Source organism: Procambarus clarkii, chromosome 5, assembly GCF_040958095.1.
Source record: "Procambarus clarkii isolate CNS0578487 chromosome 5, FALCON_Pclarkii_2.0, whole genome shotgun sequence".
Lineage (NCBI taxonomy): Eukaryota > Metazoa > Arthropoda > Malacostraca > Decapoda > Cambaridae > Procambarus > Procambarus clarkii.
This window is the reverse complement of record NC_091154.1, coordinates 41,684,005-41,709,317: the sequence shown is the minus strand read 5'-3', so window position 1 is coordinate 41,709,317 and position 25,313 is coordinate 41,684,005. Positions and strand designations below refer to the sequence as shown.

The 25,313-nt window shown below is 48.1% G+C and overlaps 1 protein-coding gene across 2 annotated transcripts; it reads right to left on the bottom strand.

Moving 5' to 3' along the window:
• Positions 1-4,976: 4,976 nt before the first annotated feature.
• Positions 4,977-25,069, bottom strand: LOC123763500 (zinc finger CCCH domain-containing protein 11A). Of its 2 annotated transcripts, none has more exons than XM_045750634.2 (7): positions 24,954-25,069; positions 24,452-24,526; positions 23,919-24,038; positions 10,535-10,664; positions 9,908-10,078; positions 9,491-9,705; positions 4,977-7,376 (listed from the first exon to the last, which is right to left on the bottom strand). In XM_045750634.2, the coding sequence occupies exons 2-7, from the start codon at positions 24,518-24,520 to the stop codon at positions 5,616-5,618; spliced, it is 2,466 nt and encodes an 821-aa protein (XP_045606590.1). In that variant the 5' UTR covers positions 24,521-24,526; positions 24,954-25,069; the 3' UTR covers positions 4,977-5,615. The 2 variants fall into 2 exon arrangements, with proteins under 2 accessions (XP_045606590.1, XP_069158111.1); XM_069302010.1 differs by lacking the exon at positions 24,954-25,069 and adding an exon at positions 24,839-24,862.
• Positions 25,070-25,313: the final 244 nt, after the last annotated feature.

Sequence of the window (25,313 nt, the reverse complement as noted above, 5' to 3'; positions counted from 1 at the left end):
TTATTTACGTTACTGTATGAACTCGATGTTTACATAGCATATACTTGTTCACCGCCGGTCGCGTTGTAGAATACTGAGAAATATACACTGATAGCTGCGACGCTCCCAGCTACAGAGTCGCGCTGAACCTTAAGTAAAACTTAGTAATTAATTTCCCAAAATTATAATTTAAATACTGGCGCGTAGTTGACTTGTTACTTTAACGGAATATAACACTCGCTAACCACCTAGACACGTTGATAAGTATACAAAAATTGAAAGTGCGCTCACTGTCACGAAGCCTAATCCTCAGAAAGTTGTCTCCGCACTAATTCTTAATTAACTAAGTATTTCTTTTCTCAAAATTATAAATAAAATACCGACGTGTAGTTCGCTTATCACTTGAACTGAATATACTACTCGCGAGACACTTAGACACTTGGTTGAGCGCAAACAATTACTGGGCGCTGTCACACTGGGCGCTGAGTAAAATCGCTAGAAAATTCAGAGTCCCAACGCTAATTCGCTTAAATGACCAAATTCAACTTTTGGTCTCTCAAAGTTCGCACTCGGATCACTTTAATCGCACACTTGAATTAACACTGACGACCCGATGATCGTATGGCCCGGCACAAAACTAGAATTTATTCCGAAATTGAGATTTTCCAAGCGACTTTGAAAAATGTCATCACAAAAATTTTCCACGATTTCACTGATTTCAGTTCTTTCACTGACTTCACTTTATACACCGCACTTCACTTGAACACAGTAAACCACTCACCTTTTAGTAATTCCCTCAAAGAATTAATACTGCACAATACGAAAACAAAATCCAGACTTAAACATGTAAAACAAATACTTAGAAAGATAATAACACTTATATACGAGAATTACGTAAACAAGGGGAAACACTTAACTAACGAAGGGATACTTAACCTGAAAAGGAACTTAATATACAGGGAACTTAATTTAGTACTTAAGGAAATCTCGATTTAACCTATAACCGTCCCGTCCCGGCCCGCCCTGTCGCTCCTCCAAGCCTAGGTAACCACATCCACCTAGATCCCGACAGTACCCAATAATCCTGTCCTTCGCGGTCAACGGTTAGACTAGAATGCGGAACAACCGACGGATCTAACTGTCCGACACCACCGTTATTCCGTTGCTAGAGAATCTACTAGGCCATCCCTCAGTGAACTCTTGGTACCTTCATGGCTGTACCGTAAAAATCTAGCGATTGGGTCGCCTACCACGCCCTCGGGGATAATAATTAGCATCCTAATACTTCCCCGCCCCGACAATTCGACACCTAGAATTGTTGCTGCGAAAACCACCACGCAGCACCCTTGTCCGTAGTTGCAGAGGGTCGAGAAAAATAATACCCTTTCCAACTACCCAAGGCGGCCTCCACGCTAAACTGTCTGATTAGCGCATACGCTTACTGTATATAATTAAACTTCCCAGCCCCGCACGACCCTAGAATCGCCTACTATATGCGAATCGCACCACATAGGATTACCGTCGACTCTATCTCATGGGCCCCGGCTGCACCCTCCCCACATAACATAACCGAACGGACAGGCGCATGAGGCTTCAATAATCGTCAAGAAATTATTGAAACACCGCTGCTACCATTGTAAGACCGCTTACCCTGTCGTAATAACCGCGGCCTCTATTGTAATAACCCAATGTTCCCCAGTATTAACCCTGTTATCGTGTTATCTCTCGTGATCGTAATATACGCTCTCTGTTGTACATCTCTGTCTCTCTCCACTCAATACCCCAGCTTAACACTGTTACAGTCCAGTATGACCCCTCACTGGACTGCCACGTATGTAAGAGGAATATTAAATGAGGAAGATACACCAAGGAAAAGGGTTATTAGTAAAAAAAAAACAATAACAAAACACATTTACACTGCCACCACCTTCCCGACCAACCATACCTGAATGTGTCAATCACCGATCCCCCAGGAAGGCAAGGAATCAGTAACCATGGGACTCCGGGTAATATGAATTTCAGTAATAAATTTTGGAAAATTAGTTTGTGTAATTTACGTTACTAATTTAAATCCAAGGGCAACTTTAGTGTCGATTAATTGTTAGGAGAACCTGTGGGGCTTCCAATACAACACCTAAAAAATGACAAAGTAGCAAAATATATCAAAGGGGAGTTAAGTGAATACCACTGGACAAGCTATACAATTTATTTTATGAAACATTTTATTTTATTAAGACAATTTGAACACATAACCTATTCTATTTCCCTAGAGGCACAATGGATATTTACCGAGGGCACGAAACTCAAGTGCTACTCTACCTTAAATACCCGCACTACGGCCACGATGTTGATGGCTGCCCTCAGTCCCGAGGATACGGGCTTGCGGCCCAGTTCCTAATACACTCCCAAGACACACTGATGAATTTTAGTTTTACCAACTTATTGCTGGGAAGGATTACTCCTCCCACCATCTAATACAGCCCCAGGGCTCCACCCATTATTTTGGCAATGGCCAACCATTTAACACGTAGGCCTGAGGTCTGGCTCTCTAGGGCCAATAAGGACTTGGCCCTTATCTCAGGCCAATCACCTTCACTGATCTGTCGTGGAAAGCTACATGAATTCCTGAAGATTGAGTCAGCTCTCCCCAGCTAGAGAAGGGGGACAAGGCGCGTCTATGGAGTGCAGGCACCTGCGAGCAATGTTTACAAAACTGATAAATTATGTTCAAGCCTGTCTCCTCTAAGATAGCGAGTAGGGACATTTGACTCTGCCTGGTATGGGGAAGGCCGCTGCTGAGAGGGACAGAGAGGGATGAGAGGGGGTGGAGAGGGAAATATCTGAGTGGGGAAGTTGAGTGGGAGAAGCCAAGGTATCCACGACCACCCTACCCTCAGGTCAACCTCTTGACCCTGACAAATGGGCGACAGGGGGGGGGGAAGAGGAGAGGAGACGAATGACGGCCAAGGGGAGGGGAGAAGGAAGGAGGGGAGAGGGAGAAGGAAAGGAGGGGAGAAGGGAGAACCAATGATCTGAGCCCCAGATCATTACACCATTCTGGGCCTGTACCCGGGCCCCTTCTGGGCCTGTACCCGGGCCCTTTCTGGGCCTGTACCCGGGCCCTTTCTGGGCCTGTACCCGGGCCCTTTCTGGGCCTGTACCCGGGCCCTTTCTGGGCCTGTACCCGGGCCATTTCCGGACCTGTACCCGGGCCATTTCTGGGCATGTACCCGGGCCCTTTCTGGGACTGTACCCGGGCCCTTTCTGGGCCTGTACCCGGGCCCCTTCTGGGCCTGTACCCGGGCCCTTTCTGTGCCTGTACCCGGGCCCTTTCTTGGCCTGTACCCGGGCCCTTTCTTGGCCTGTACCCGGGCCCTTTCTTGGCCTGTACCCGGGCCCTTTCTTGGCCTGTACCCGGGCCCTTTCTTGGCCTGTACCCGGGCCCTTTCCGGGCCTGTACCCGGGCCCTTTCTTGGCCTGTACCCGGGCCCTTTCCGGGCCTGTACCCGGGCCCTTTCTTGGCCTGTACCCGGGCCCTTTCCGGGCCTGTACCCGGGCCCTTTCTTGGCCTGTACCCGGGCCCTTTCCGGGCCTGTACCCGGGCCCTTTCTTGGCCTGTACCCGGGCCCTTTCCGGGCCTGTACCCGGGCCCTTTCCTGGCCTGTACCCGGGCCCTTTCTTGGCCTGTACCCGGGCCCTTTCCGGGCCTGTACCCGGGCCCTTTCCGGGCCTGTACCCGGGCCCTTTCCTGGCCTGTACCCGGGCCCTTTCCGGGCCTGTACCCGGGCCCTTTCCGGGCCCTTTCCGGGCCTGTACCCGGGCCCTTTCTTGGCCTGTACCCGGGCCCTTTCCGGGCCTGTACCCGGGCCCTTTCCGGGCCTGTACCCGGGCCTGTACCCGGGCCCTTTCCGGGCCTGTACCCGGGCCCTTTCCGGGCCTGTACCCGGGCCCTTTCCGGGCCTGTACCCGGGCCCTTTCCGGGCCTGTACCCGGGCCCTTTCCGGGCCTGTACCCGGGCCCTTTCCGGGCCCTTTCCGGGCCTGTACCCGGGCCCTTTCCGGGCCTGTACCCGGGCCCTTTCCGGGCCTGTACCCGGGCCCTTTCCGGGCCTGTACCGGGCCCTTTCCGGGCCTGTACCCGGGCCTGTACCCGGGCCTGTACCCGGGCCCTTTTCGGGCCTGTACCCGGGCCCTTTCCGGGCCCTTTCCGGGCCTGTACCCGGGCCCTTTTTGGGCCTGTACCCGGGCCCTTTCCGGGCCCTTTCCGTGCCTGTACCCGGGCCCTTTCCGGGCCTGTACCCGGGCCCTTTCCGTGCCTGTACCCGGGCCCTTTCCGTGCCTGTACCCGGGCCCTTTCTGGGCCTGTACCCGGGCCCTTTCCGTGCCTGTACCCGGGCCCTTTCCGGGCCTGTACCCGGGCCCTTTCCGGGCCTGTACCCGGGCCCTTTCCGGGCCTGTACCCGGGCCCTTTCCGGGCCTGTACCCGGGCCCTTTCCGGGCCCTTTCCGGGCCCTTTCCGGGCCTGTACCCGGGCCCTTTCTGGGCCTGTACCCGGGCCCTTTCTGGGCCTGTACCCGGGCCCTTTCTGGGCCTGTACCCGGGGTACAGGTACGAGTACCAGGGTACTCGCCTTGGTATCCGCCAGGTAACTGAGGCCTGTACACAAAGGGGACCCTCGCTGGATTTTTCCCCAGGCGAGGTTTGTTTATGGTCGGTTGAGGCTCGCCGATAACTACCCCTATCCCATGCAGGGCGTTTAAATTATAGCACTAGACACGAAATCATATACTGTATAAATGATATGCGCGGTTTCGGTTGTTACTGATAACATATATATATATGATATGCGCGGTTTGAGGGTTAAGGCACAATATGTACACTGCCATCACCACGTGAGACTTTTCCATTCATCTTTGAATGACAACTGTCCCCCCATACATGTCTTACTCCCAAATTAAATTGGGAGTAAGTAATTTATTAAGTAATAAAACCACTGTAATATGAGGGAGTTTTATTATGACCCAACCCCCCCAGGCCTATACATGTCAATGAGCAAAATATTACCTCATTAAGTTTTACATGAGGTAATATTTTGTTTTTACAAAATATATTTTGTCTTTTTATGAAGAAAGTTTTAAATATTTCCAACCATTTTTAAGTACTGTACAATTAACTAAAACATAATTTTTTGACTTACATTTCTTAAATATTAATAAAATAACAATGGGTGAAATTTTGAAGTTTCCTGACTGTAAACTTCTACAAAATTAGCATAACAATAACTTACAGGACTTCAGTACAGCATCAACAAATTCCTTCGTGAGGAATCCTCAATCCTTATGAATTCAAGTCCATAAAATTAAATCCAATATGTAGACATAAAAGATAACATTCAAAAGTCTTAAATTAAACCAGATGAAAATGCAGAACATTTTTAATGCAGAACAGGCGAACTACAAGCATCGTTCGTAGCCAGATGAACTGCAAGCTTAGCTCGCACCAGGATGTTTCTTTGTTATTTATTTGTCACCTTCTTTAAGGTCATCAAGTATGCTTCCTTGCTAAAATAATTTCCTTCCCAACTAGTTTTATTGTACATTATTCCACCTAAATATTAAAAACCACAATTCAAACACTTCAGAGTAAAAGATCGTCCTCATCAACATCATCATCCTCCAACTCTAGCATGTCTCCCTCTAGCAACAATGCCTCTTCCTCATCTAGTAACGAATCAATTCTGCTTAGAGGCTCACGGTTGCAACTGGAATTTAACTTTGCATTGGCTGTTGGCATAAGTTTATTAGACAAGACCAATATCGACACTGCAGAATTGGGGACATCAATATTAACCTTTTCGCTATTCCCAAGAGATTTTTCTTGAACTGTTTCACTGTGCGAGTGAAAAGTTTTTGTTACAGACCCCTTTGTTTGTACTGTTCTTGTTGGTGGTGCATCTTGGTGAGAAGGCTGACTGATAGCTCTAGTGGGTAGTACTTCTTGATGAGAGGGCTGGCTGACAGCTCTATCTGGTGGTACATCTTGATGACAGGGCTGACAGACAGCTCTAGTGGCTGGTATTTCTTGGTGTGAGGGCTGAGTAACAGCTTTACTGGGTGATAAATCATGGTGAGAGGGCTGGCCGACAGCTTTAGTGGGTGATACATCTTGGTGTGGGGGCTGGCTGACAACTTTAGTGGGTGGTACATCTTGCTGAGAGGGCTGGCTGACAGTTCTAGTGGGTGGTACATCTTGCTGAGAGGGTTGGCTGACAACTCTAGTGGGTGGTACATCCTGTTGCAAGAGCTGGCTGACAGCTCTAGTGGGTGGTATATCCTGGTGAGAGGGCTGGCTGACACATTCTGAAGTTTTAACAGGAGAGCGATTGATGGAAATCTTTCTTGTACTGAAGGTAATTTTTTGTTCTGGTAAGACTTGTTTAAGAGAACTGTTACTGGTGGGATTTGTACTTGCTGGAAAGTTTCTTTCTTTAGACTCAGACTTAAATTTCTTAGATGAATTGTTAAATGTTATTGGTGATGGAGGTCTCTTTTGTCGAGCCCCAGAGTCCTCCGTAGTGGTTACTGCCTGACGTTTTGAAGCTCTGATTTCAGCAAGGGTCAAAACACGAACTTGTCCTTCATTCTTAGGTGATGTGACTTCCTTCACTTCATAAGGAAGTGAATTAGTCCCATTTTTAATTTCACTCTTTTGTACTTTTTTTGTGGGACCCTTTTTTCGCTTTTCAGCTCTAATATCAGCTAAACTTTTTATGGTGAAGTCAAGTTCAACCGTAACTGTCTTTTCTGGTGTGTTTCTAGAAATACGTTTCTTAACACTTTTAGAAGTATTGGAATCCTCACTAGAATCTAGCAGTTGGCCTCTTTTCACCCCTACTCGGCCCATTAGGGCTTTCTCAGTTAGGCTCGGTTCTTCCTCTGGGGTGCTGCCCCTTAGTGGATCCTGATGCCCTAATCTGCCACCCAGTCGGCTCACAACACTTTTACTCTCCCCAATTCTATGTGCAATTGATTTTACATTGACATTATCTGCACAGTTTCCTCTGCTGTTAAGTTTCTTGACGTGTATCCTTCGCAGGGAGCCGGTTGTGCCCAGAGTCTCGGCAAGAGTCCTTCCCGCCACACCTCCCATCCGTGCAGATATTGGAGCCCCACCTCCCAATCGTGCAGGTGCAGGTATTGAAGCCTTATTTCTGGCACGAACCTCCCCTTGTTTTGGGCTTACTCTGTGTTTGAGAATGCTGTGCCTAAGATCATCATCAGCAGGTTCCGGTAGTGTACTGACTGCCAAGTGGGAGCGGTGGCCGGCTGCTTTGTGGAAGAGACGTCGATGAACCGTGTCATTATCCTCCTCAATTTCCACAACTTCCTCAACTACATACTGCAAGAAAAATAATACGTAAATACATAACACAGCTATGAATGTTCGTATGACAAGCAACTAATTTTCCACATTACTTATGAATTGTTTAATGTAACAAGCAGAAAATAAAATGCTGCTGTTTTGCATAAATTAATAAATAAAATAATTTAGTAAGTCATGGAAGAGATGGTGTACATGACAAATTTACTCCAGAAAACGAGATTATTAATTTCCGCATCGCCACAACATCTCGATCCAAAATGAATTGACTCATCACGGCCCTTGTGGATTTGTTCATGAATTGACCTAATTTAACATTAAAATCAACAGTTTAAAGACTGAAGACAACATAAATACAGTTCCTAAATTAATTATATCATCAATTATTAAATGAGTTAAAACAAATCCTTCCTTCCAATTATTAATAAAACCCATAACTGGGAGACATGCCCAGAGAGGAAGAGGGAGCCACTTCACGAGCCACGACAGCTACCAGACTTCCCACATGTCTAGAAAGTAGTGTTACCCTCGGCTGCTAATTACTGCTACAACTATCTCTTTTTCAAGGAAGGAGATAGATCACTTGCATCGAACTATCGGCCAATTAGCTTAACGTCTATTGTGGGAAAATTACTTTAATCGATAATTGCAAATACCATTCATCTTCATCTTGAAAAACAAATTAATAAATGATTCACAACATGGTTTTACAAAGGGCCGCTCATGTTTAACAAATTTGCGATCACTTATTTAAGCATAGTTGAAGCAGTTGATAATGGTAAGGTATGATATGTTGTGTACCTTGACTCTAGCTAAGATTTTGACACAGTTCCAAATGAAATACTGATAAAAAAGTTAGAGGCTCATGGTATTGGAGGTACTATATTATGTTGGATTAGGGCATGGCTATACCAAAGTATAACGAATACCAAAGGAAACAAAGAGTTAGTATAAATGGGGTTAAGTGGGGGTTAAAATGGGATAAATTGTGGGAAGCTGTTTTAAGTGGAGTGCTCTGTCCTGGGACCTCTTATTCATTATATATAAATGATTTAGATTCACGCCCACAAATTGTCGGACAAGGTGTGGGCAAACAGTGCAAGCCTACCCCCCCCCCCCCCATCGCCCTGGCAATGGGACTCCAGGACCTCGTAACTCACCTCTAACGTAACGTACCTCTAAGAGGAGCAACTCCCAAACACTCCGGGGAAGATAACAGTGGCAAGGACAGTCCTAGGGAGCACACAGGGAAGGTAGCCATACGCACATACCAAGTACACATACCTCACACCTTGTTATGGCAAGAGCACTCACTGTGTGAGCGAGAACACTTATGCAGTGTATTGGAAAATGCCACCATCACCTAGCTTAAACAAGCAGAACACTGGATTCAGCATGGAGGCCTAGTAGCCATGTGCACATACACAACCAAGTACTAGCCTCACACCTAGTTATGGCGTGAGCACTCACTGCATGAGCGACAACACTTACGCAGTGTATTGGAAAATGACACCACCACTGTTCCTTTTACTTGCTTCCCAGTAAAGTAGCAAAAATAAATGCCACTTCTCCCTGTGCTTTTGTGAGGTGGGGGGGGGGAGGTTCTGGCGCTGGTCCCTAGTAGACCTATAGAAGTGATGACTTAATAGATGGCACACTATCAGTATACAGTAGCTTCAGTAGCTTTTGAGCCCCTTGTGGCTCCCCTCAGAAAGGTTCCAACCACTTGGGCAGGACGGTAGAACGACGGTCTCGCTCCATGCAGGTCGATGTTCGATCCCCGACCGTCCAAGTGGTTGAGCACCATTCCTTCCCACCATCCCATCCTAAATCCTTATCCTCACCCCTTCCAAGTGCTATATAGTTTTAATGGCTTGGCACTTCCCCTGATAATTCTTCTCTCCCCTCAGAAAAATGCAACTTCTCTGGACCAATACAGCTAAATCACAAGTAGAGACTTTTTACTTGGATTATTTGTGATTTCTGGATGCTAATTTACAATATCAACATAAAAAAATGTTTTCAGAATAAATTTGGGGTTGTCATGATTAGATTGTCATCATCTAACAGGTGCACATTGCAGGGGGTTAGGCCTACAAATCCAATATCCGGTAATAAATAACTTTACTAACCTCCTCTGGATCCTCAGCCTTTTCCTCGACTTTTGATACTTTTCCTTCTGATTGGTCATTGTGATCTTCCTCAAATGTGTAACCAATTAGGTTGGCTTCGTGTTCCTGAATCTGCCGGAGTCTCCTCAGCTCCCACTCCATCTGGGCACTCAGTCTTGGGCATGGATCTATTCTCTTCTGGGGCGATCCCGATACACTCTCAGAGTCTGATTCACCTGCCGGACACAGAATTATTTTGTGTTAACAGTTTAACAACCAATATCAAATGTTCCTACTGCAGCGAAGTACACATGACTACACTGATGCACACTATACTGAGGTAAAGTTGATTACATTAAGGTCACACAACTAAATCAAGGTGCACACAACTACAGTGATTTAAATAACAAACCAGTAATCAAAAAGGTGGTAGCTTACCATCCTGAAGCTGAACAATTATAGGGTCGCTGAACTGAGGTTGTCGTGCAACTAAAGCAGGGTCGAGTAAGGCCTGGGGCAGGAGGACCTGCCGCTCCGACTCAACGCTCACGTCCGTCACCGACGGCTTCTCCACCTCCTTTTCTTCTTCAGTTTTCACGGGTAATATCACTGAAATATAGATAAGTGACTATGATGGGTACCTATGTGGCAGGTGACTGTTATGGATGACTGTGATGTAAGACTGCCATCCATACACAATGAATTCACATTAACATGTATCAATGAGAAAATCAGTATAGGAGTCATGAAAAGGATTCAAACCTGCATACTGGGTAACCCCAAGCACACCAAAAGTACACTGTGCCTGGATGACTGTAATTGGTGGCTGTGTGATTATGATTTTTTATATTATGTATTATTATTATTATTACAGTATTTTCTACTTTATTATTATTATTATTATTATTATTATTATTATCATCAGTTGTATATCTGGGAGACCTTATACCCATACAACACTGTCCATTGTACCCTGATCTTCCCAGGTACACCCAGATCTAAAGATCTGATCTACCCAGATCTAAAGCTCAAAGAATTCATACAGGAGAGGAGATAAATACTTACAATCAGGCTTCTTTTTAATATCCTCTTCTCTGGGGTGGTCCAAAATATTTTGGTGCTGAAAGGGACAGTGCGGCTTCTTGCAACCTCCCGGTTGACTCTCAAACCAACACGCAATTCTATCCCTTTGTTTCTGAAAAGAATTTAGCCAAGATAAAGTCATATTGTAGTAGAAAAGTCTGCAGAGAATATTTCACATCATACCATACGGTTACCTTTTGATGATTCCGAAGATAAACATATCAGCGACGAGTTCTCTGACCAGGCATTCTGGTTGATGGTTTAGCCAACCAGGTTGTTCGACATGGCTGCTCGCAGCCTGACATATGAATTGTAGTTGATCAGATATTCTTTGAAGGTCTTTGTTTATCTATTGAAGATAAGTTCTCTATTGAAAGCTGTGAGAGGTCAGTCAGTTATGTCTCTCTTATAAATACAAAGAGAGTTGAAATGTGCAGGCGATGAGTCATAATAACATGGCTGAAGTATGTTGACCAGACCACTAGAAGGTGAAGGGACAACGACGGTTCGTCCTGGACTATTCTCAAGTCGATTCTCAAGACAATCAACTTGAGAATGGTCCAGGACGGACCGAAATATCATCGTCTCTTCACCTTCTAGTGTGTGATCTGGTCAACAGAGTTTAAATGTCTTGGGCCTTTGATGTTGATTATGCTCTTTTTCTTGGATCCCTATTGCACCTCTGCCTTTCAAAAAGGCTATTCTGCACATCAAGCCATGTACATCTGCACATCTGGTCTCATATTCTTTGGGATTGGGTGGTTATAAATAGGAGCTGCCTCGTATGGGCCAATAGGCCTTTTGCAGTTACCTTTGTTCTTATGTTCTTATATGGTGTCATTTCTGTGTACAAATTTGGAACCAGCACTGCTAGTATTTTCCAAGTGGAAATTATTATGTATCCCTCCTGCCTGCACTGTAGGAAATGCACAATTATTTCTGGTGTTTCTTGAGCGTTTTGGCCTGGGTTCGTATCCAGGCTAGGAAGGAATTACTTATCGCCAATCCCTAACTGTAGTTGTTCTGGCATGTTCCCAGGCATTAGTGTTAGATAGAATTGTTAGTGCGTCTGGCCTTGATCCAGTGAGGGAGGCAGCCGCCAGCTGTGTGTGTAGCGACGTCTCTTTTATATTGCCTGAACCCACCATACCAGCTTAGTTTTAGAGTTATGTTGAATAAAACATGTAGATACTTATATATAATGTCTGTAAATCTATATAAATAAAAATGGAAATGTTCGTTTGTTCAAAATCGCTAATCTCCGAAAGTTCTTCACCGACTGCTTTGAAATTTTTACACAACGTTGCACTCGAGTAGTCACGTCTTTTTATATATCTATTATATACATTCCTAACCTGTAACAGGGAAAAAATCTGTTTTTTTTCTGGAAAACAGTGCCATCTGTTGGACATAAGAGCAACACACACTGTAATCTACGAAAGTTCTTCACCGATTGCTTTGAAATTTTGAAACAACGTTGCATTCAAATAGGCGCGTCTTTTTATATACCTACTATATAGATGCTGACAGGAAAAAACATGGGTTTTTGAAAAACAGCACCATCTGTTGCACATAATAGCAACGTGTACGCTATACTGAATATGTCACGCATTCCATTTCAATGTTTCCGATTGCATTGATTAATTTTATTTTCAGATTTCGATTTATTTTATTTTTTTATTAAATTATTTTGTGTGACATTGTTTTTGAATTGAGCTGTGTTGTTTACCATACCATTCATTTCGTAAGTATAAGTATTGATGCCACACCTGTGACAGGTAAAACTCTGCTTTTCTTGAAAAACAGCACCATCTGTTGCATGTGAAAGCAAGACACATGCTATACTAAATATGTTACAGCGTTGAATGTAATGAAACGCCATTTTCTGGGTGAGTCCCGGAGGCTCCCCGGAGCTATCCCAGGCTGATATGCTAATGTCAGACTTTGGCATCAGTCATGTGTATGGAGTTCTTAGGCCTACCGGGGACCACGGCCAGAACCGGGCCCCCTCAGAGAGGCAAGGGGAGCAATGATAGAAGAACTATAGAAGCCCCCGTGTAGTTGGAAGCATTCTATGTCTGCCATCAACCGGAACAGGCACCCAGAAAGGTAAGCGCCCCAAAACAAACCCCTATTCTGGTTAAAATTGCTACCAAAAACCGAACTAGTGGATAGAACTCCCCAACCGAAAACAAGCAAACTAGTGTGACGTCACACACTGCCGCGCCGCTGTCTGCGCAGCTCCCCCCTCCCCGGGAGGGGGAAGGGGGAGCCCCAGACCCCCCGCGCCGGCTACCCACACCTCAGTTCTTGAGGCTGGATGTCAAAAACGCGAAAAACCGCCGACCGGAGGGAGGGAGGGAGGGATGCCGGGGAGCCTCCGGGACTCACCCAGAAAATGGCGTTTCATTACATTCAACGCTGGTTTTCTGGGGGGAGCCCCGTCGGCTCCCCGGAGCTAACTACCCACAGATAGAAAAAGAGGGACTTACCCAGGAGGCGGTCGTCGCTCACCCCTCAACTCGAAGCCGAGACAACTGGCTGCAACCGCCGACCCAAAGCAACACAGGCCCGACGAGGCCCAGGGACATTCACAAGGTAACGAGCAGCCAGGACCCTGTTCGACCGCCAAAATCCCCGCGCCCGAATATCAGACCAAGACATACAGTGGTACCTCGGAATGCGATTGTCCCTGTATGCGAGATTTTCGGAAGGCGAGGTGTATTTACTCCAAAAATTTGTCTCGGAAGGCGATGGTTACTTCGGGAGTCGAGTTTGAACGCGAGTTTGTTGATACGCGTACAGCCGACCTAGCGCGTGGTCGTTCGGCGATCGTTGCCCCTCTGCCCCGCTGCCCCTCAGTTCACCATTGTCTCGCGCGCAGTGACTACCCCCACATCAATTCTTGTCGTGAATTTTCAGTGTTTTGTTGGATTTTTGGTGATTTGTCTATACAATTTGTTATTATATATCTCACCATGAGTCCCAAGAAAGCCAGTGGTAAGGATAAAGGCCAGAAAGCTCATGTGAGGATGACAATAGAGGAGAAACAAGAGATCATTCGAAAGCATGAGAACGGTACACGTGTTGTTGATCTTTGTAGGCAGTACAACAAAGCGACATCAACAATATGCACTATACTTAAGAAGAAAAATAAGATTATGAGTGCTAATGTGGCAAAAGGAGTAAGAACATTAACGACACAAAGACCACAAATACTTGAAGAAGTGGAAAAGTTGTTATTAATTTGGATACACGACAAGGAGTTGAGGGGTGATAGTGTTTCGGAGGCCATTATTTCTGAGAAAGCCAGGGTGTTGCACGAAGACCTTCTAAAGAAGACCCCTGCAACGAGTGATGCAGATGCAGATAAGAAAGAGTTTAAGGCAAGCAGGGGCTGGTTTGAAAAATTTAGAAAGAGAAGTGGTATCCATAGTGTTACAAGGCATGGGGAGGCAGCCAGCTCAGACAAACCAGCCGCTGGACGATTTATTGACGAATTTAAAGAGTTTGCAGAGGCTGAGGGATACCTACCGCAACAAGTGTTTAATTGTGACGAAACAGGACTGTTTTGGAAAAGAATGCCTAAGAGGACATACATTACCAAGGAGGAAAAATCCTTGCCTGGACACAAGCCTATGAAAGATAGGTTTACGCTTGTGCTGTGTTCAAATGCGAGTGGCGATTTAAAAATTAAACCCTTGCTAGTGTATCATTCTGAAAATCCAAGGGTTTTCAAACAGTATAATGTGCAGAAAACCCGTTTGTCTGTGATGTGGAAGTCTAATAAAAAAGCATGGGTGACTAGGCTTATTTTTTCGGAGTGGGTGAATGAAGTGCTGTGCCCTGCCATAGAAAAATATCTGCAGGAGAAACAATTGCCACTCAGAGCCGTGCTTCTCCTTGACAATGCTCCTGCTCATCCTCCAGGCTTGGAAGATGATTTGATGCCTCAATACAATAAATTCCTCACAGTTAAATTCCTTCCTCCTAACACCACTCCTCTAATTCAGCCTATGGACCAGAAAATCATAGCGAATTTTAAGAAACTGTATGAAAGGGCACTTTTCCGGAAATGTTTTGAAGTGACTGAAGCCACAAACCTCACCCTCAAAGAGTTCTGGAGAGAGCATTTTAACATTTTTAGTGCTTTAAAACTCGTTGACAAAGCCTGGCAAGAAGTGACTCAAAGAACCCTGATCTCTGGCTGGAGAAAATTGTGGCCTGAAGGTGTGAGAGAACTAGACTTTGAGGGGTTTGAGCCTATAAATGATGCGCCTATTGTTGAGGAAATTGTTAGTCTAGGCCAGAAAATGGGCTTGGAATTGGATGGTGATGATGTGGAGGAGTTGGTGGAAGAACACAACGAAGAACTGACCACCGAAGAACTCCTAGCCCTTCAACAGGAACAGCAAGCCAACACAGCAGCGAATGATTTTGCATTGGAGGAGGAGGTGGTGGCAACAGCACCAGCGAATGTCCCTTCTGCAGTAATGAAGAAGGTGTGTCAGATGTGGGAAGAGATTCAAACAACTATTGAACACACTCACCCAGACAAAACTGTAGTAGGCCGTTGTCTTAATCTTTTCAATGACAATGTGATGCCTTACTACAGAGAGAGCTTGCGAAGAAGGAAAAAGCAAGCTTTCATGGACAAATATTTGGTGAAGAAATCGAGCAGTGAACCTCAACCAGGACCTAGTGGCACTCAGGTTAAACGTCCCAGGGAGAGCACACCAGAAAGGTCCTCACTGCCTGATGTGATTATGGAAGGGGACTCCCCTTCCAAACACTAACTCCTCTCCTCCTCCCCCCTCCTCACCATCTTCCATACGCCTACAGCACTCGACAGTAAGGTAAGTAATAACTGGAACATACTTTTGTAGGTTTATTTAGATGAATTAGGTAAATTAGGTATAAAAATTTAGTTTGATGTGGGGTTTTTGGGGTAGTCAGGAACGGATTAATTCATTTCCCTTTATTTCTTATGGGGAAATTAACTTCGGAATGCGAGTTTTCGGAAGGCGAGGCGTCTCCAGGAACGGATTAAACTCGCATTCTGAGGTATGCCTGTATTCCCAAAGACGGCAGCAAGAGCCGCGAACTTACGAACGGGGATAGACCGCAGGCTGGCTGGACCTAATAACCCTGCGGACGACCTGAGAGACCCGAACCCGTGAACAGGGAAGAAGGGAAACCGGATCAACCCACAGCGCGTCCCCGGACACAGAAGCTGTGGCGCGCAAATAACGGCGAAGCGCCACAACTGGACACAAAACATGATGCACCCCCGGCCTGACCAACCAAGCATCAACCACCCATGGACCCCTCCGGAACACAGCAGTCTCATTCTTCGCCAGAAAAGAAGGAGACGGCTGCAAACGAACAAAACTATCACCACGACCAAAAGAGCAGAAACCCCTGCGCCGGAGGAGAGCATGAAGCTTCCCTACCCGACCCCCAGAGGCCAAAGCCAACAAGAAAAGTGCCTTGGAAAAACAATCCTGGACCGAAGGGGCCACAACGAAACGAGGAGATGAAAGGAAAGCGAGCACTCTGTCCAAAGACCAGGACGGCTCAGGCGACGCATGAGCAGGCCGGAGGTGAAACAATGCACGAGACAGCTTGCGAAACGGCGCAGACGTAACATCGATACCGAAAGCAAGCTGAAGCGGCTCCGCCAGCGCCGCACAATACGAAGCGACAGTGTTAGGCATAAGATGACGGTCCTGAAACAACCACGAGAGGAAGGACAAGACCACCCGAACAGACAAGGAGCTAACACGACGAAGACGCAAAAAGAAATGGAAGGACCGCCAGGAAACTTCATACTGCCGCCGAGAAGAAGCCCTCAGGTGGGACACCAACAAGGAGGCCACCTGATCACCATAGAGATGATGATAGACTCGAGTCAAAAAAACCATACGCGAAGACTCGAGGAGAAGATCGAACCAGCTACGTGACGTACCGGCCCGATCTGCTGAAAGAGGCGGAGCCGCGGGAAAACCCTCGGGTTCGGACACCGAGCAACCAGCACCTGAAACCAAGGCTGGGCCGGCCACCAAGGGGCCAGAAGGACAACTCTCCCCCGGTAAGTCTCTAAGCGAGTCAGGACCTGGAGCAACAGCCGAACCGGGGGAAAGAGGTACAGGAACCCCCACCTCGACCAGTCTAGCCGAAAGGCATCGACCCCGACAGCCTCGCAATCGGGGAAGGGCGCCGCATAAACGGGAAGACGCCGCGACCACGCCGACGCGAAGAGGTCCACTTCGGGGCGCCCGAACGTCTGGCAAAGCCAACGGAAGGACTCGACGTCGACCGTCCACTCCGTGGAGAGGGGAACGAAGCGAGACAGGGCGTCGGCCAAGACGTTGGACACGCCCCGTACGTGAACCGCCAGGAGAGCCAAACCCCGAGAACTCAGCAGACGAGTCACCCGAAGCGACCAACCCCAAAGAGACAAGGACCGCATCGAACCCCCGCGGTTCAGGCAATGAACCACCGGAGAGCAGTCCGAATGGAGCCGAATCGTCGATCCGCGGGCCACCCGAATCCTCCCCAGAGCAAACCACACTGCCGCGAACTCCCGCACCGTACTGTGAGCTCGACGGAAGGACGGATCCCAACGCCCCTGGCCGGCCTGGTGAGCACTGGTCACAAAACCCCAGCCGAGAGACGACGCATCCGTGTACACATCGAGCGAGGGCTCGGGTAGGCGCCAAGGCACTGAACCCCGAAAAACCCGAAGAGGAAGCCGGTGACGCAGCAACCGACGCAAGGCCCCCGGGGGTCGAACTCTGCGATCGCGAGAGAGGCGGAAGGGGGAACCCCGAAGGAACCAGAACAGCCGTCGAAGCCAAACCCGACCCGGCGGGTAGACCACCATCGCGAAGTTCAGGCTCCCGCACAGCCCCTCGAGCAACCGCCGGGTGACCCGAGGGCCCTCCAGAAACAGACGAAGGCGGGACCGCAGCCGCAGGAGAGACTCGGGAGGGAGAGACAAGGAGGCGGTTCGAGAGTCCCACACGAGACCCAGCCAAGTCCGAACCTGAGAGGGAACCAGATGGGACTTCCTCCAGTTCACCAAGAACCCGAACTCGGCGAGCTGGGAAAGAACCAAATCCCTGGCTAGCAAGCAAGCTGACTGGGAGCCCAAACCAGCCAGTCGTCGAGGTAGGCCAACACCCGAACACCTAGAAGACGCAAACGAGCCACCACAACCCGTGTAAGGCGCGTGAACACGCGAGGTGCCAGGTTCAACCCGAACGGGAGACAACGAAAGCGGTAACTCAGACGCCCCACAACAAAACCGAGCCAGTCCCTGAACTGCGGATGAATTGGGACATGCCAATAAGCGTCCCGGAGGTCCAGGGACACCATCCAAGCTCCCGGCTCCAAGAGGAGCCGAACCTGAGACAGCGTAGTCATCCGAAAGGAGGGGCAATGAACCCAGGGGTTCAGACGGGACAAGTCCAGAATGAACCGCAGGTCCGCGCAGTCCCGTTTCGGAACCGGAAACAGACGGGAAACCCATCTGAGGGACGACGTCGTTTCGACGACGCCCAAGCGTACCCACTCCAAGACGACTCGACAGAGCGCAGGGGAAGAAACCTGCCCTGCCAGCCCCGACCCCCCAAAGGGGGGAGGGGCCACCCAATGCCACCGCAGGCCGCGAGACACGACCCGAAAGGCCCACGAATCGTGGGACCAGGCGCGGGCGAACAGCGCAAGCCGCCCCCCCATCGCCCCGTCAAGGGGGCAAACCGCGAAAGGGCCGGCGACCCTTACGAGACCCAGAACCCCGCACAGCGCGAACACCGCGCCGACCAGACGAGGGAGGGTCCGCAGGAGGAGCCAACCCCAAACCTGACACCAGAGGCCTACCACGACGAGAGGAACCCCGAGCCCTGGCACGACCTTTCCGGGAAGACCCACCCCGGGACCCGCGGAAAACCAACAAGTCCGACATCGGACGACAAGCCGCCGACGCAGCCTGAATAAACTGCGCCACGGCCGACTCCCCAAACAGGAGAGGACAAAAAGGTGAAGAACGCCTAAGAGCCAGAGCCCAAGCAGATTCCACGGAGGAACCCAGCACCGCCTGCCGACACGCGAGACGGGAAGCATAGAACAGGGAAACCGCATCCCGCAAAATCGGCGTGAACAGCTTCAACAAGGCAGCCGACGAACGCGCAGCCGAGGAAAAGGTGCCGGACCCCGGGACGGACCCAAGCGTCCCCACATCCTCCACGAGCCAATCTGAAGACAGCTCCAGGAGGGAAAAGAACCGCAAGGCCGAACACAAAAGGCCCCGGGCGCGCAAGTCCTCCGCCACGAGCGCCGCCGAAAGGGAGGGAACCTGCACATGGAGCTGAATAATGCCCACATCGCGGGGAAGGGCAGGGGCAAACAAGCACTCATTCAGGTACTCAAGTTCACCCCCCAGGAAAACCTGAAGCACCGTGGAAGCTTCCCGCCACTCCAGCGTGCGGGAACGACAGAAGGAATGCCAGGAATCCAGACCAAACAAGGGGCAGTCTGCTAGCCAGGACGACTCCGGAACCTCGTAACGGAGCCAGAAAGGGAACGAAGTCCCAAACCTGAACGTGGACGGATCCATTTCCGAGGCATAATCCGGGTCACGCAGGAGGTAAGCTGCAAAGGCCACTCGCACCACACCAGGTTGGATGCGATAAGCCGAAAACCTCCGGAAGGACGGAACCGACGTACCCGGGGGAACACGGAACCGAACCCGGGGAGGGGCCGACACCAAATCCAACTCGTACGCAGAGGGGGGAAAAGAAAACCCCACTCCTTGTAACAATAAGCCCAGCTCAGTGGGAAGAAAAACCCAGGCGGGGTCCAGCGGGGCCCAAGGCCCCCAAGTCAGCCCCTCCCCAGCCTCGAGGTCCGTCACCACAGGACCCGAGGCCGAGTCCTCTCCCCAAGCCCCGACCCCACAAGACAAGGACGGAGCAGCCGGAAAAGCTGGAGGAAGGGGGGCCCACTGGTCAGACCCTGAAGCTTCGGCCGGGAGACAAGACTCGAATGCCTCTGCCGCCCCCCCGGAAGGGGCAACCCCCGAAGCTGCCCGAGTCTCGAGATCAAGTAACCCCTGCTCCGACCCCGAAACCCTCAGTCGCTTCGGGGCCGGAAGCAGGGGCGGGGGACCAGAACGAACAGAAGGGGAAGGACGAGGAGGTGCGGACTGAACCAGGATCGAAGCGACCCCCACCCCCAAGTCCGGGTCTCGAAAAGCAAAGCGGGGCAGCCCCGGGGCATCCGGGGAAGCAACCAACCGAGCGCGTTGCAACAGACGAAACCTAGACTGCAACGCACGTGCCGCCTGTACCCGAATAGAATCATCAGAGGATTGGGTAAATTGAGTCACAAGCAAGCAGCAACACTCACAGGACTCAGGGTCAAAAGTATCACCGACCCAACAGGCAGCGTGGCAGAGGCAAAAACAATGAGGGTCACCCTGAGACAAGGGGACCGAGCAACCCTCAAACTCGCACACAGCGAGTGGGGACTCCGGGGTCACATCCATCGGACCCACGCGCCCCCTAGGGGATTCCCAGGGTCCTGAGCGTGTACTTTAAGAGGAATCGCGCTCAGGTAGTCCCAGGCAGGGTGCTGCAAACCGGCGCCCAAAACTACCAAGCAAACTTCTAAAGCTGAACCCCAGGGACGTGTACACTCACGGGGACCTAGCAGGGGGCGCCACCGAGGAGAACAGTGGAAGGGCAAAAACAAACTGAATAAAATGACAGAACCCCCCACCAGGCAAAAACAAAAAGAAAAACAAAACCCCGCAAGAGGACAGCGAACCCCAAGGAACAGAGCCGGCCGCGATGTCGGGAAATACAAGCTGAGAAGCACCCTGCGCCCCTTACCAGTGCAAACTGCCTCTTACCTGCCGGTAACAAGGGAGAACAGAACACCCAAGAGCCCAACAGGCGGCCGAAAAACCGAAAGGTAAAACGGACCAGCAGAGGCAGACCCCGAGGAGCCTGTGGAAGGTGGCCCCAAGCCCCAAGGGCAGTACTTACAGGGCACCTAGGGAAGGCAGCCCTAGGCGCATGCAGCCCGAGTACTGAAGATAACTCCTGGCTCTCGCACCCACAAAACTAACACCACACGCAAAGCACAGTGCAGTAGCGACACCGGAGCCAGAGCACACGACCATCGCCTATAGCATCAGCCTCAAGAACTGAGGTGTGGGTAGCCGGCGCGGGGGGTCTGGGGCTCCCCCTTCCCCCTCCCGGGGAGGGGGGAGCTGCGCAGACAGCGGCGCGGCAGTGTGTGACGTCACACTAGTTTGCTTGTTTTCGGTTGGGGAGTTCTATCCACTAGTTCGGTTTTTGGTAGCAATTTTAACCAGAATAGGGGTTTGTTTTGGGGCGCTTACCTTTCTGGGTGCCTGTTCCGGTCGATGGCAGACATAGAATGCTTCCAACTACACGGGGGCTTCTATAGGCCATTGCTCCCCTTGCCTCTCTGAGGGGGCCCGGTTCTGGCCGTGGTCCCCGGTAGGCCTAAGAACTCCATACACATGACTGATGCCAAAGTCTGACATTAGCATATCAGCCTGGGATAGCTCCGGGGAGCCGACGGGGCTCCCCCCAGAAAAAATCCTAGTCACCCATGCCTTACTATTAACCCTCCACATCACACACATTTGGTTTTTCTGTCTATCATATCTGCACTCGTTCCAAGGGTTTTCTTTACAAGGTCTTCGTGCAATACCCTGGAGGCGATGAGTCAAACTAACAATACCCTGCAATACCCTGGCTTTCTCACAAATGATGACCTCTTGAAACACTATCACCTTTTAACTCCTTGTCATGTATCTAAATTAATAATAACTTTTCCACTTCCTCAAGTATTTGTGGTCTTTGTTTCATGATTGCTGATACGCCTTTTGCCACATTAGCACTCATAATGTTCTTTTTCTTGGCATGTGCATATCGTTGACATGGATTTGTTGTACTGCCTATATCAACATGTGCACCATTTTCATGCTTCCGAATGATCTTTTGTTTTTCCTCTATTGTCATCCTCACGTGCGATTTCTTGCCTTGATCCTTACCACTGGCTTTCTTGGGACCCATGGTGAGATATATAATAACAAACGTTATGCTCAAATAGCAAAAAATCCGAAAAGAAACAGTAAATCCTTGTGAAGAATTCAGATGGGATAGTCACTGGGCGCGACACTGGTAAACTGAGCGGCAATTGCCGTGCCACCACACGCTAGGTGGCCTGTATGCATATCAACGCCCTTGTATTCTGAGGCATACGTTCGTATTCTGATGTAAATTTTCCGAGCAAATCCTGCTCGTAATCCGAAAAACTCGTAAACAAGGACGCTTGTCATCCGAGGTACCACTGTGCAGTGGTACCTCAGTTTAAGAGTTCCTGGAGACAGCTCGTAATCCGAAGCTAATTTCCCCATAAGAAATAATGGGAAATGAATTAATCCATTCCTGACTACCCAAAAACCTCACTTCAAACTAAATTTTATACCTAATTCATCTAAATAAACCTACAAAACTATGTTCAAGTTATTACTTACCTTGCTGTTGGTGTATGGAAGATGGTGGAGGAGGGAGGAGAAGAGGTGTTACTGTTTGGAAGGGGAGTCCCCTTCCATTATAACATCAGGCAGTGAGGACTTCACTGGTGTGCACACACTGGCACGTTTTGCCTGCATACCACTAAGACTTGCAGGCGATGAGTCACAATAACGTGGCTAAAGTAAGTTGACCAGACCACACACTAGAAGGTGAAGGGACGACGACATTTTGGTCCGTCCTGGACCATTCTCAAGTCGATTGTGAATGGTACAGGACGGACCGAAACGTCGTTGTCCCTTCACCTTCTATTGTGGTCTGGTCTGTATACAAGACTTTGTCTTACTAATAATCTGTCAAGACACTTGTTTTTCCCTACATTTTAACACTTGTCTGTAGTAAGACATCACATTGTCATTTAAAAGGTCAATGCAACAGCCTGTTACAGCTTTATCTGGCAGAGTTATTTCAACAAAACTTTGCAATTCTTCCCATACTTTACACATTTTCTTAACACTTTAGCGTTATCACGGCGCTCGAAAGCGTTACCACATTTTGTGTTGGTCGCACAGCGGACTCACTCACGAGTCACGAGAAAAATATTTCTATAAACTATTTGTTATGCAATCGGCTTTGGGATAGTTTGAAAATGTCCGCCATGAAATTTCTGTTTTCTCTAATAGCCACATAGCCTATTTGGGAGAACGGCATAGCATTGCACAATCGAGGTAAGACCATTGTATTGTTGACACGACAAGTGTAATCGACGTAGTTTTTTATTTGGTGCCGGTCTAATGCATCCTTGTGTGACATTTTATACTTATGTTCTTCTAGAACATTCTATTGCAAACATAATGGTACAAAAATATAATACGTACATCGAAAATAACGTCAGGACAGTGAAAAGAGTATACACTTTTTAGTGTTGCCGCTCGATCGCCCGAAATGCCACACTATTTTCTTAGGTTGAACCTTACCACTAGCTTTCTTGGGACCCGTGGCGAGATATATAATAACAACTTTTATGGTCAAATGACCAAAAATCCAACAACACACTGAAAATCCGGGTGAAGAATTGACGTGGGATAGTCACTGGGCGCGAGGCACTGGTAAACTGAGGGGTGAGGGGCGACGATCGCCGTACCACCACGCGCTAGGTCGGCCTGTACGGGTATCAACAAACTCGCCTTCCGAGGCATATGTTCCGAGCAAATCCTGCTCGTATTCCGAAAAACTCGTATTCCGAGGTACCACTGTATAAATATATCACACTACACACTATTGAATAATATTATTGCAAAAAAAAAAAAAAAAAAAAAAAAAAAATCAGACATTGAAATAATTAGGTAAAAATATTGTTGCAACTCCCGCCTGACAGCAATGGCGGAGCTGACCTCCTCTGATGCTTGCTCTGTCAATGCCTACATTTTGCCAGACTTCCTCTGCCTATTGCAGCCAAAATATGTAACCTGTGATTTTTTTTATTTTTCCCGTGCTCAGGGAACACAAATGAACATTTTTAGAAGACAAAAAAAATTAGATTTTTTTTTACGCACAGGGGTATAAAAGTCGTCAGGACTAAAGAGTGGCGACTCTTATGGTCAAATGACCAAAAATCCAACAACACACTGAAAATCCGGGTGAAGAATTGACGTGGGATAGTCACTGGGCGCGAGGCACACAAACATTTTAAAATTACTAGTACTAGCAATTCTTAGACATATTTATGTCCAGCAATTCTTAGACACTCATTACCTGTAACTAATAATATTAAGTGTTTCACAACTTACAGTGATCTCCATGTGTCTGAAGATGCAGTTAGCCTTATTGCAGTTGCCTTGCATCCAGTAAATACACATTGTCTCGTTCCGAAGTGCTGCAGGCTCGTGGCGGAAAGGACAAGTGGCACCCTGTAAGATAAACAGCTGTGTAGTATATGAAAACATCATAAGACTTGTAATACAAACAATAATAATGATCTGTAGTACAAACAATAAAGAAGAACATAGAAGAACTCCCAGAACCTCATCCACATACAATCTAGGTACTTTTTTTTTACTTTGCTGATTATATGTTTTGGGTCACTCACCATTGTGGTGATAATCACCCAAACCCTTTTCTTGATTTGGATGATCTGGGCATGGATTTAATTAGGTAGAGTGATCCAGGTAGCTAGAATCACGGACCCACCATACACACAGAGTTCATTATGTCATTCAATGCTGTCTTTTAAACTATTCATTGTAACTATGCTTACATTTTAAGGGCTAAAAATAAAAGAATTAAGAATCTAAATAACCAAACTAGAAGGAAAAGACCTTACCTTAGAGCAGGAGGAATAATAATAGAAGTAGCAGTCATTGTTCTTGGAGGCTGCAGACTTTTCGCCCATTCTAATCTGTCAACACAAAATACCAATTTTAGATGTTTCGATTATTGAATTAAATATTTAAAACTTTTTACACTTTACTCATGACCTATAAACATGAGGGACAGCCACTCACGACCTCCTCCTGACCCAACCAGGACCCCCTTCTGGCCCCTCACAACCCCCATCCTGGCCCCTCACGACCCCCATCCTGGCCCCCTCACGACACCAATCCTGGCCACTCACGACCCCCTTCTGGCCACCCACGACCCCTTCCCGACCACGACCATCACTTGGATATTCCTTTCACGACCTTCGGGTCCAAGACCATCACTTCCTCACCTCTGCCTTTCATGTCCTGGCGTCCCCCGGGGCCCTGTGGCCCTGGCCACCTGGCCACGGCATGGCCCAGAATATGGCCTCTCTCTCAAACGCACAAAAAAATACATATCCTCACCTGCAAACCCAGAAAAGCTAAAAAAAAAAGGAAACAAATATTTTCAACGATTGTTTACGTCCATGGCGGCCGTGAGCGGAGAGGGAGCCCGAGTATATAGCTTCTCACAAATATTATTTACCTCATATATACCTTCTGGATACATGTATATACTCTCCATTTACATATATATGCATGAGAGAAATAGAATATATACATAATAAACCTTAAAGTTTTAGAAATTTATTTTTTACTTTTGGCTGTGACCGGAGTTGTCATAATGTTTGATGTATATTACATACATACTCACAAGTTCCATATACATGCTGTAACTACATACATATTATATATATATATATACATATATATATGTATATATAT